Source organism: Entelurus aequoreus, linkage group LG06, assembly GCF_033978785.1.
Source record: "Entelurus aequoreus isolate RoL-2023_Sb linkage group LG06, RoL_Eaeq_v1.1, whole genome shotgun sequence".
Taxonomy (NCBI): Eukaryota; Metazoa; Chordata; class Actinopteri; order Syngnathiformes; family Syngnathidae; genus Entelurus; species Entelurus aequoreus.
The window spans coordinates 5,160,828-5,172,563 of NC_084736.1; the positions used below are offsets into that span (position 1 = coordinate 5,160,828).

An 11,736-nucleotide genomic window follows, 5' to 3' on the forward strand; every position below is an offset into this window, starting at 1 on the left:
ACAGGCAAAAATTAAGTTGTTTATAAATTAATTAATGTTTCTGTGCGGCCCGGTAGCAAATGCGTGACGGACCGGTACCGGTCCCCGAACCGGTGGTTGGGGACCCCTGCTTTATATAACCAGGTTTATTCAAGTGCTGTACATACACCAAACCATGGCGGTCAGCAACATCCTGATGAAGTTTGTTTGATCAACTCCGCCAAGATAGTAACCATAGACATCCTTTATAAAGAAGCACTGACGAGCCATGGGGCCGCCATCTTGAACAGGTCGACACCTCCATCTAGTGACAGACACCATGAAGTGTCTGCATATTTAATCCATCATAACTTGATCAATACTGAACCGATTTTAATGCATTTTAATGCAAACTTCATGCATGATCCAGAGCAAATGGATTGTTCAGACTAGACCACAGGTGTCAAACTCAAGGCCCGGGGGCCAGATCTGGCCCGCCACATCATTTTGATGTGTGTCAATAAAGTACTTCATATTTTCTCACTAAATGTAATTGATTTCTTTCATTTGGAAAGAAAAAATATGCACTGCTTGACATTGCATACCTTTTCAACTTTAAGAATCAGAATCAGAATACCTTTATTGTCATTGTATGGAAACAATGAAATTGGACAGTGTGGGAAGCAGATCAGAATCATATCCATCTTTAAGTGTTACTTCTTTCTAAACTCCTATAGTCATATAAAGAATAGCTAGTATTCTTCCTTCTTTTGAGTCTCATAGTAAGGTGTCGGCCTTCTAGATTGGAATGTGTCAGAGTAGAGATAACTCGGAGTAGTCTAAACAAAGGGAGTGGGGGCAAGGGACAGAGGGAAGATCACGGGACTTCCGGGGGTTTGAGGGGAGACCGATCTGGACCGGGCTAGGGAATGCTTGTGTACTGAGATTGGTCTCACGTTTGTCCTCTAAGCTTGGAGAATAAACCACAAAATACCAACTACTGCCTGTTGATTGAATATAAACATCAGCTTATTGCCATAAAAAGAATCTGGGAGAATTTGAATTCCCCATTGGAGGAATGCTGGTCAACACAACAACAGCAATCCAGCTCAGTGCGTTTAAAACAAACCTACATAAAATAGTCTTAAGACAACAACAATAATAAAACAATTTAAAATTTAAAAACATACTAAAATGTTAAAAAAACATATTGCACAGTAGATCTTTATCAGAGGTAAGCCAGTAATAAAATGGTGAGTGTTCAGGTAAGTGCAGAGTTTAGGGCAATGACAGCTCTAGGATAGAAACTGTTTTTCAGTCTATTTGTCCTTGCTTTGATGGTCTTATAGCGCCTCCCTGAGGGCAAAAGTTCAAGCCAGTGGTGACCTGGGTGGGATGAGTCCTTGAGGATGCTGTTTGCTCTCCTGTTGCAGTGTCTCTTATGCAAGAGTATCCAATATTGCAACAAATATTACAGTATATTATCATAATTTCCAATCATGTTTTTGTCTTAATAAAAATACTTAACTGTACAGCAAACTACCCATCAAATTAATAAAAATGACAATAAATCTTAGGTTGTTCTTTACAGCATATTACTGTAATTTGAAAAAAACTACTACTATTTTTTGCATTAAAATTATGTTGACTGAGCTGCCAGTTTTTGACTGTAAAATCTACGGTTGTTGTTTTTAACGGTGTATTACTGTAAATGGAAAGACGGTACATTTGTTTTTACGGTAGAAAAACTGACAGCTAAGTTGGCAGAATAAAAAAAGGACTTGTAATATATTGTTGTAAAAACAATGTCAATTTAGCACAAAAATTCTGGCAACCAAGTTGCCACCTTTTTCCGTAAAAAAACCCCCCAAAAAACAATTGGTACTGTTTTACCATTTAACGTAAAATGTAGTAAAAAAAAATAAGAAAAACTCGATATATTTCCCATTCAAAATGAATTGGCCATTTTTCAAAAGTTCACCATTTCCACATTTTTCAACCTATTCAAACCATTCCACCTTCAACACATTCCACCATTCTGGAAATTCTAACCATCATTTTTCCAAGTTCAAAAAAATTCCAGGGTTTTCCAAAACGCCTGCTTTTCCAAAGCCCTATTTCCACACTTTTTTCTAGCGACTACTCCTTCCATATTTTTCTACGCATTTCAACTGTTCTACCGTCAAAACATTCCTTTTAATTAGGACAAAAAAACTAAGTTATTTTTTTTAACTGAAAAAATTCCCGGTTTTCCCGAAATTCCAGGAATTCCATAATACCATTTCTCAATTCAACATGTTGCTACTTCAACATTTCTTGACCGATTTGGAAAAAATTCCAATACCAACCATTCCAACTCATTCAAGTTTTTTTTACCATTTTCAAAAAAACTCTCGCTTTTCCCGAAATTCCCACATTTTTTGTAAATTCCCGTTGAAATCAATGGGACATTCTTCAAAGTTCCACAACTCCCACATTTTTCATCTGATTCCAACTGTTCCAACATATATGTATACACTATTATATTGTTTTATTTATAATCTATACCTCCTATGTTTTTTTATTACATACTCTGTTTATACATGTCTTGATAAACTATGTGTCAGGTTCAAACACTGATGACATCTATTAAACAGACAAAGAAGCAAGAATTCAATTTAGCTCAATTGAGGAGAAACGTCTGGGCTGTACTCTCTGACAGTCTCCCACCACGCTCTGACGAAAGATTGTACGCCTCCTCTTTTATTTGGACTTTCCCCGATTACATGGCAACAGCTGTTTCTAAAGGGACGGGGGTCGTAAACAGCCGCCGCCTTTGGTTACAAAACAGTTCAAAGAAAAGGTCGGTTCAAAGAAAAGGTCGTAAACAGCCGTTGCCCTCGGTCACAAAACAGTTCAAAGAAAAGGTCGGTTCAAAGAAAAGGTCGTAAACAGCTGTTGCTCTCGGTCACAAAACAGTTCAAAGAAAAGGTCGGTTCAAAGAAAAGTCGTAAACAGCCGTTGAACTGACAGTTCAAAGAAAAGGTCGGTTCATAGAAAAGGTCGTAAACAGCTGTTGCTCTCGGTCACAAAACAGTTAAAAGAAAAGGTGCCTGGAGGGGGGGTCAGGCCCTGCCTCCTCTCCGCTTTGTAGATCTCTGGTCAAGACAAAATCTTCCTGTGGATTACAATACATCAAAGAAACCGACACCTTCATGTCGCTTCCCATCCTACACAGTGGAGTTTTACAAGCCTTTTGCTTGGTAAGATAAAAGACAGCTTTTGTCTGCTCGCCGGGAACTCATTGAAACACAAAGTTTTGTGCTAACTTAGATACAATTATTCTGACACTATGTTGTTGTGGTACTCATTGGGCTAACCTGGTGCATCGGGTACTCATTTTCTCACGTGTGCTGTTACGACACATGTATATACAAACATTGACATCTATATTTATCTCATTACAGCATTTATGGCACTTTAGACTTTTTGGAGAAATACACTAAATTGGCCCTCGTGAATGCGATGAAGTGGGCCAATCTGCGGCCCGCGGGCCACATCCGGCCCTTTGTACGTCCCTGTCCGGCCCACGTAAGGCCAATCATAAATTACAAAATAAATTTAAAAAAGTATCTATGTCGAGTGTGCAATACAACGGTGCTGCTTTTGTTTTGAAAAGCGTTATTTGTATTACTTCCGTGTGGACGTATGCTCGTGCGTGATTGTGAGTGAATGTGAACAGCTGCAATCACAAATTACAAAATAAAGTTGAAAAAACATCTATGTCGTGTGCGCAAGACAACTGTGCTGCTTTTATTTTGAAAAGTGTTATTTATGGGCGTATGTCCGTGTGTAACCTGTGAGTGAAGGTGCACATGCAGCGACAAGTGATGCACGGTTTACACCCGAGACGCTAAAAAGAGAAAAGTTGATGAAGAATGGCGTGTTTTCAACAAGACATGGACTGCCAAGCAAAGTTCCCTCTAAGGTGCGCGCCTGGGCAATTGCGCACTGCTCAAGCGTCCTCTGCGCACAGCAAATATATGCCGCGCACCAAATCAAATCCCATCTGAATTGTAAACAAAATAAACATATTTATTCTGTGTAATTTTGCAATGCAACTCTGAGTGACAGTGACAACAAGCGGCCCTAACCGTGTTCGTCAACACCGTTCAATTGAAGACCGTTCAATTATTGTAACGTCTATCGAGATGCTTCGAGGACAGGAGTTATATCGATCACTTTATTGAGCAAAACTGTTTATATTCGGCCATAACCACACCAAAAACATGAGTAAAACACTTCTATCTCGAAAAACTAGACATTTTTTGCCGTACAAACCAGGCCAAAACCAACTTGTCATCTGTCACCAACACGCATACCACTAAACCACTGGTGCGTTTATGGCCACACAAATTGTCGGACAACTCAAACACCACACAAAGTTACACTATGACTCCTCAGTCATACGTGTGCTTATTTTACTGTCATTTATTATTGATGTTAATTTATTGATATTAATCATGGAATGCTGTTACTTGAGAAAGTAACTTCATCCTATGCTTACATTTCATTGTGCAACATGAGGATGTTTAAGGGGAACTAAATGTGATCTCTGAAAGGGGTACAAATGATTTCCAAAGCAGTGCTTTTGGTATAAAGTTAAGTTAGGTTAAATGAAAGTATTACTATTATTATTAATTATTATTATTATTATTATTATTATTATTATTATTATTATTATTATTATTTATCTTACGGTATACATCAAAAATAATATTGAGCAAAATTTAATTGAAATATTGTCGATGTGGCCCTCCAGCAGTGCTCGGGTTGCTCATGCGGCCCGCGGTAAAAAATTAATTGCCCACCCCTGGTCCAGGGTGTACCCCGCCTTCCCGCCCGAATGCAGCTGGGATAGGCTCCAGCCACCCCTGTGACCCCCCTGAAAGGGGCAAGCGGTAGAAAATGAATGGAGGGATGGACTGTTTGCATCATTTGCTTCGTTCAAAGAAGCTATTGGTGCCAAAAAATAGACTGTTTCATTAAATAAATATATTTAGAGTTTGTTAAATCCCTGCAATGATCTTTGTCCTCTTCTTGTTAGAAATATGTCCGACAATTAACTGCGGAAATGGAAGCTGCCACATTGGAGCCACGGGCCACTACTGCGCATGCCATGCCGGGTCCACCAATTATGGCGAGGAAGCTGCTCCTTGCATGGGTAAAACACTGAATATCAGCAGCATGCGTGCCATGGATTGTAATCTCCAAATATCATCTTTCCTCAGCATTAAACTGCGATGCGTTCAAGGACACAAAAGATCTGAAAGAGGTAAAGCCACACAGGTGACTCACAATGTAGGTCTTCTTTTCTTTACCTTTTAACCCATTCCCTTCTAGAACCTTCCCATCGCTCGTGATCTGATGATGCGGCTTGAGAGAAGCTGTGTGAACTTCACAGGGAGCGGAGACCCCAAAGTCTTGGATGGAGAGGAGCTGGTCTCGGTATTTATGTTTTCAACTTTGTTAAAACGAGAATATGCAATTTCGGGGGAAATTTCGTGGAATGCTGAAATGCCCGAGCCGAACTGAAACGCTAACGGGTAGCATGCCGGCATCTGGGTAACATTAGTGAAGTGAATTATATTTATATAGCGCATTTTTCCAAAGACTCAAACCGCTTTACATAGTGAAACCCAATATCTAAGTTCCATTTTTAAACCAGTGTGGGTGGCACTGGGAGCAGGTGGGGAAAGTGTCTTGCCCAAGGACACAACGGCAGTGACTAGGATGGCAGAAGCGGGATTCGAACCTGGAACCCTCAAGTTGCTGGCACGGCCACTCTACCAACCGAGCTATACCGCCCATTAGCATTCTAACAGTGTGAAGCATAGACATCTTATTGTTATGTTTGACTATGGGGAGATGACAACACAGACACCAGGGGGCAGTATAGCTCTAAGTATTTTATTATATATATTATAATATATATATATATATATATATATATATATATATATATAGTAATCAAACAATACTAAATATACTAACTAAGGAAATGGAGTGTGACAAAATCCAAGAGTGTGTATGGTGTAAGACTATGTGCATACTTGCCAACCTTGAGACCTCCGATACCGGGAGGTGGGGGGTGGGGGGTGGGGGCGTGGTCGGGGGTGAGGCGGGGGGTGTGGTTGGAGTGTGGTTAAGAGGGGAATATATTTAAGATAGAATTCACCAACTCAAGTATTTCATATATATATATATATATATATATATATATATATATATATATATATATATATATATATATATATATATATATATATATATTTATGTATGAAATACTTGACTTTCAGTGAATTCTAGCTATATATATATATATGTATATATATATATATATATTTATTTTATTATACATATAAATAAAATAAATACTTGAATTTCAGTGTTCTGGAGGCTATCCAGTAGATGGCAGTATTGTCCTGTTTAAGAGTGTCACAACATTGCTGTTTACGGCAGACGAACTGCTTTACGGTAGACTAAACGTGACTGCTGTTGTTGTGTGTTGTTACCGCGCTGAGAGGACGTTAATGAAACTGCCTAACAATAAACCCACATAAGAAACCAAGAACTCGCCCTCGATCATTCTACAGTTATGACGTCATTGGGTAGGCAAGCTGTTTATATCGTGGGAAAGCGGACGTGAGAACAGGCTGTCCCCACTCAGGTCCGCTGGAGGCCACGCCCCCTCCAGCTCCGGCTGAATACCGGGAGTTTGTCGGGAGAAAATTTCTGCCTGGAGGTTATCGGGAGAGGCGCTGAATACCGGGACTCTCCCGGTAAAAACGGGAGGGTTGGCAAGTATGCTATGTGTGTAGATTAGGGGGAAGTCAAGGATCGAGGGAGGCAGTCAGAATCCAGAGGGAGATCCAGGGAAAAGTGAGACGCACAGCTCACTTTCCAGGCGACGGAGGGTACTGCGGGGACGACACTGAAAACACGGAGGGGCAAACACAGAGAGAGCAGGATTGCATCAAGCTTACTGTACACGAACAGAAGGTTATATTCCGGAGCGGGATGGCAGGTTGTGCCGGCTTATGAAGGCAGCTCGCTCATCACGGGGAGGTGCGCCGATTGCAGATTGTCTGCAGGCGCGTGGAGGCCCGCGGACAGAGAGCACCTGTGGGCGTGGCCCGCGGTGCGCTCGTCAGGACGCAAAGATGACACTTCTAAGGGTACGCAGCATGGAGCGCTACTGCCTACTGGCGCTGACGAGACGCGGGGCCGCCATCTTGGAGTGGTGATCCGCTCCACTCAGTGCAATTCATTTGGCAGGAGCAATGAACTGTCAGCGCATTTAATTCATCTTACCTCACTGAATACCACTGATTTTCACTCGCTTTTTTTTGTCATACGTGTAGCTATGATAAAGGACACATGTTTTATTATTCATAGTTTGCTTAACAGTATTAGAATATTCTTATATGCTATAAGTGACCAGACGTCCGAGATCAAAACTGGGAATATAATCCCAGAGAAGGGGGGGGGAAACGGTCAGCTATTTTTAAATTGAAGAAACAATATGATGAGGTATGATGCATGTTCATTTACAATGCATACCTTATAGCAGGGGTCACCAACCTTTTCGAAACCAAGAGCTTCTTCTTGGGTAGTGATTAATGCGAAGGGCTACCAGTTTGATACACACTTAAATAAATTGCCAGAAATAGCCAATTTGCTCAATTTACCTTTAACTCTATGTTATTATTAATAATTAATGATATTGACACTTAATTGAACGGTTTAAAAGAGGAGAAAACACGAAAAAAATGAAAATTAAATTTTGAAACATAGTTTATCTTCAATTTCGACTCTTTAAAATTCAAAATTCAATCGAAAAAAAGAAGAGAAAAACTAGCTAATTCGAATCTTTTTGAAAAAATTAAAAAAAAAATGTATGGAACATCATTAGTAATTTTTTCCTGATTAAGATTAATTTTAGAATTTTGATGACATGTTTTAAATAGGTCAAAATCCAATCTGCACTTTGTTAGAATATATAACAAATTGGACGAAGCTATATTTCTAACAAAGACAAAGCATTATTTTTTCTAGATTTTACAGAACAAAAATTTTTAAAGAAATTCAAAAGACTTTGAAATAAGATTTAAATTTGATTCTACAGATTTTCTAGATTTGCCAGAATAATTTTTTTGAATTTTAATCATAATAAGTTTGAAGAAATATTTCACAAATATTCTTCGTCAAAAAAACAGAAGCTAAAATGAAGAATTAAATTAAAATGTATGTATTATTCTTTACAATAAAAATAAAAAAATTTAATTGAACATTGATTTAAATTGTCAGGTATATGTGCTTAAAAATCCTAAAAACATTTTTTAAGGTTGTATTTTTTCTCTAAAATTGTCTTTCTGAAAGTTATAAGAAGCAAAGTAAAAAAATTAATGAATTTATTTAAACAAGTGAAGACCAAGTCTTTAAATGTTTTCTTGGATTTACAGCCCTTTGAGACACTTGTGATTTAGGGCTATATAAATAAACATTGATTGATTGATTGATTGATTTTCAAATTCTATTTGAGTTTTGTCTCTCTTAGAATTAAAAATGTCGGGCAAAGCAAGACCAGCTTGCTAGCAAATAATTAAAATTTAAAAAATAGAGGCAGCTCACTGGTAAGTGCTGCTATTTGAGCTATTTTTAGAACAGGCCAGCGGGCGACTCCTCTGGTTCTTACGGGCTACCTGGTGCCCGCGGGCACCGCGTTGGTGACCCCTGCCTTATAATGAGAGGTATTTATCGCTGTTAGAAAGCAAAAGTGCAAACTACAAGCAGTATAACAACCAACATAGCACCAATGTTAGTCTTCCTCTGTGGCTGCAGGCATTGTTGGATCTAATTGACCAGGTCTTGCTCACCGGGGTCCTCAGAGACAACAAGAAAGTGTCCATCTTTCTGGACATAGTTGAGAGCGCTCTGAGATTGGTAGGACTTTTCATAAAAACCCCCAGAGCAAGGAGATCCTCCACCTACACGGGTATGTCTAAGTGGTATATTCCTGTGTGGTAAGTGGTGAGGCATGTTTTATCTGTGTCTGCAGAACTGGAACTGCTTTCACACAAAGGACCGGTTCCACCTGAGGGTGCTGTGACCTTATCAACCAAGCCAGTGGAGTTGGATATCCAGATGAGTACCGTGGCTGGAGATCCCTCCCAGTTCCCAGGTGGTGTTCACACCCCTCACAGGACCATTTGGACAAACCGTATAAGCTTCATCTTAATTGTTCCAGGTTTTGCTACCGTGTTCCTGCTCAGCTACGCCAACCTGGAGGTCCCCACGAGCGGTTACTACAGTGGCATGGATCTGCAGACGAACCGGAGTTTCGTCATCAACTCCAAAGTAGCGACCGTCTCCGTCACCAACGCCAACACAAGTCGCCTGGACGCGCCCGTCACGCTAACTTTTCACCACATCCAACAGGTAGGGAGTCTTTCTTTGCTTTCCTCAAATGTCAAATGGTAATAAAGAAAATGAAAAGACTTGCCACATACAATACTGTAGAGGTTCCCTTGGACTCAGTCTGGACCCCCTCCCGAGTGTCCAGCCTTTTGTCTGATTTTTTTTTTACTCTTCCCCCCGTCCCCAATATCACCTTTTTCACACCTTTTTTTAAGGAGCGCCGTAAGTGGCTGACCCGTCGGCGGTCCCGTCGGCGGTCCCGTCTTGTCTCCCTGTAACGCAGGGGTCACCAACGCGGTGCCCGCGGGCACCAGGTAGCCCGTAAGGACCAGATGAGTAGCCCGCTGGCCTGTTCTAAAAATAGCTCAAATAGCAGCACTTACCAGTGAGCTGCCTCTATTTTTTAAATTGTATTTATTTACTAGCAAGCTGGTCTCGCTTTGCCCTGACATTTTTAATTCTAAGAGAGACAAAACTCAAATAGAATTTGAAAATCCAAGAAAATATTTTAAAGACTTGGTCTTCACTTGTTTAAATAAATTCATTAATTTTTTTACTTTCTTCTTATAACTTTCAGAAAGACAATTTTAGAGAAAAAATACAACCTTAAAAATGATTTTAGGATTTTTAAACACATATACCTTTTTACCTTTTAAATCTCTTCCTCTTCTTTCCTGACAATTTAAATCAATGTTCAAGTAAATTAATTGTTTTTATTGTAAAGAATAATAAATACATTTTAATTTAATTCTTCATTTTAGCTTCTGTTTTTTCGACGAAGAATATTTGTGAAATATTTCTTCAAACTTATCATGTTTAAAATTCAAAAAAAATATTCTGGCAAATCTAGAAAATCTGTAGAATCAAATTTAAATCTTATTTCAAAGTCTTTTGAATTTCTTCTTAATTTTTGTTGTGGAAAATCTAGAAGAAATAATGATTTGTCTTTGTTAGAAATATAGCTTGGTCCAATTTGTTATATATTCTAACAAAGTGCAGATTGGATTTTAACCTATTTAAAACATGTCATCAAAATTCTAAAAATTAATCTTAATCAGGAAAAATTACTAATGATAAATTATTTTTTAATTTTTTTTCAAAAAGATTCGAATTAGCTAGATTTTCTCTTCTTTTTTTCGGTTGAATTTTGAATTTTAAAGAGTCGAAATTGAAGATAAACTATGTTTCAAAATTTAATTGTCATTTTTTTCGTGTTTTCTCCTCTTTTAAACTGTTCAATTAAGTGTAAATATCATTAATTATTAATAATAACATAGAGTTAAAGTTAAATTGAGCAAATTGGCTATTTCTGGCAATTTATTTAAGTGTGTATCAAACTGGTAGCCCTTCGCATTAATCACTACCCAAGAAGTAGCTCTTGCTTTCAAAAAGGTTGGTGACCCCTGCTGTAACGTATGTCTGCTCTTAGTGGGACTGTGCCCAAAATGTAATTTCAGTCCTTATATGTCTTGTACGTGTTAAAGAATGGACAATAAACAGCATCTTGAATCTTGAATCTTGAACATGGACAACAAATGAAAGCAATTAATTATAGACATATTATGTGTGTATGTACGTTAGGTCAGGAAAAAACACAAGAGGCTATATAATCCCGACAAGCCTGTTTCGCAGGTTTCCCTGATTTTAATATCATTGATAAAACCCCCTGAGGAGCAGGGAAACCTGTGAAACAGGCTTGTCGGGATGATATAGCCTCTTGTGTTTTAAACACGTATATATATATATATATATATATATATATATATATATATATATATACATGTATATAAATATATATATACACTACCGTTCAAAAGTTTGGGGTCACCCAAACAATTTTGTGGAATAGCCTTCATTTCTAAGAACAAGAATAGACTGTCGAGTTTCAGATGAAAGTTCTCTTTTTCTGGCCATTTTGAGCATTTAATTGACCCCACAAATGTGATGCTCCAGAAACTCAATCTGCTCAAAGGAAGGTCAGTTTTGTAGCTTCTGTAACGAGCTAAACTGTTTTCAGATGTGTGAACATGATTGCACAAGGGGTTTCTAATCATCAATTAGCCTTCTGAGCCAATGAGCAAACACATTGTACCATTAGAACACTGGAGTGATAGTTGCTGGAAATGGGCCTCTATACACCTATTGCACCAAAAACCAGACATTTGCAGCTAGAATAGTCATTTACTACATTAGCAATGTATAGAGTGTATTTCTTTAAAGTTAAGACTAGTTTAAAGTTATCTTCATTGAAAAGTACAGGGCTTTTCCTTCAAAAATAAGGACATTTTAATGTGACCCCAAACTTTTGAACGGTAGTGT

General features: G+C 38.5%; 2 protein-coding genes across 3 annotated transcripts in view; both read left to right on the forward strand.

Moving 5' to 3' along the window:
• Positions 1 to 11,736, forward strand: part of LOC133651771 (adhesion G protein-coupled receptor L1-like) — a 1,026,396-nt gene that overhangs the window by 961,089 nt on the left and 53,571 nt on the right. The gene's annotated exons all lie outside the window — the stretch shown is intronic.
• Positions 1 to 11,736, forward strand: part of LOC133651772 (adhesion G protein-coupled receptor E2) — a 43,257-nt gene that overhangs the window by 15,315 nt on the left and 16,206 nt on the right. For both annotated transcript variants that reach the window (XM_062049890.1, XM_062049889.1), the window contains 6 exons: positions 5,045 to 5,161; positions 5,229 to 5,272; positions 5,341 to 5,445; positions 8,842 to 8,995; positions 9,059 to 9,181; positions 9,248 to 9,438. In XM_062049890.1, the coding sequence (XP_061905874.1) occupies positions 5,045 to 5,161; positions 5,229 to 5,272; positions 5,341 to 5,445; positions 8,842 to 8,995; positions 9,059 to 9,181; positions 9,248 to 9,438 (734 nt within the window). The remainder of the gene's footprint in view (positions 1 to 5,044; positions 5,162 to 5,228; positions 5,273 to 5,340; positions 5,446 to 8,841; positions 8,996 to 9,058; positions 9,182 to 9,247; positions 9,439 to 11,736) is intronic.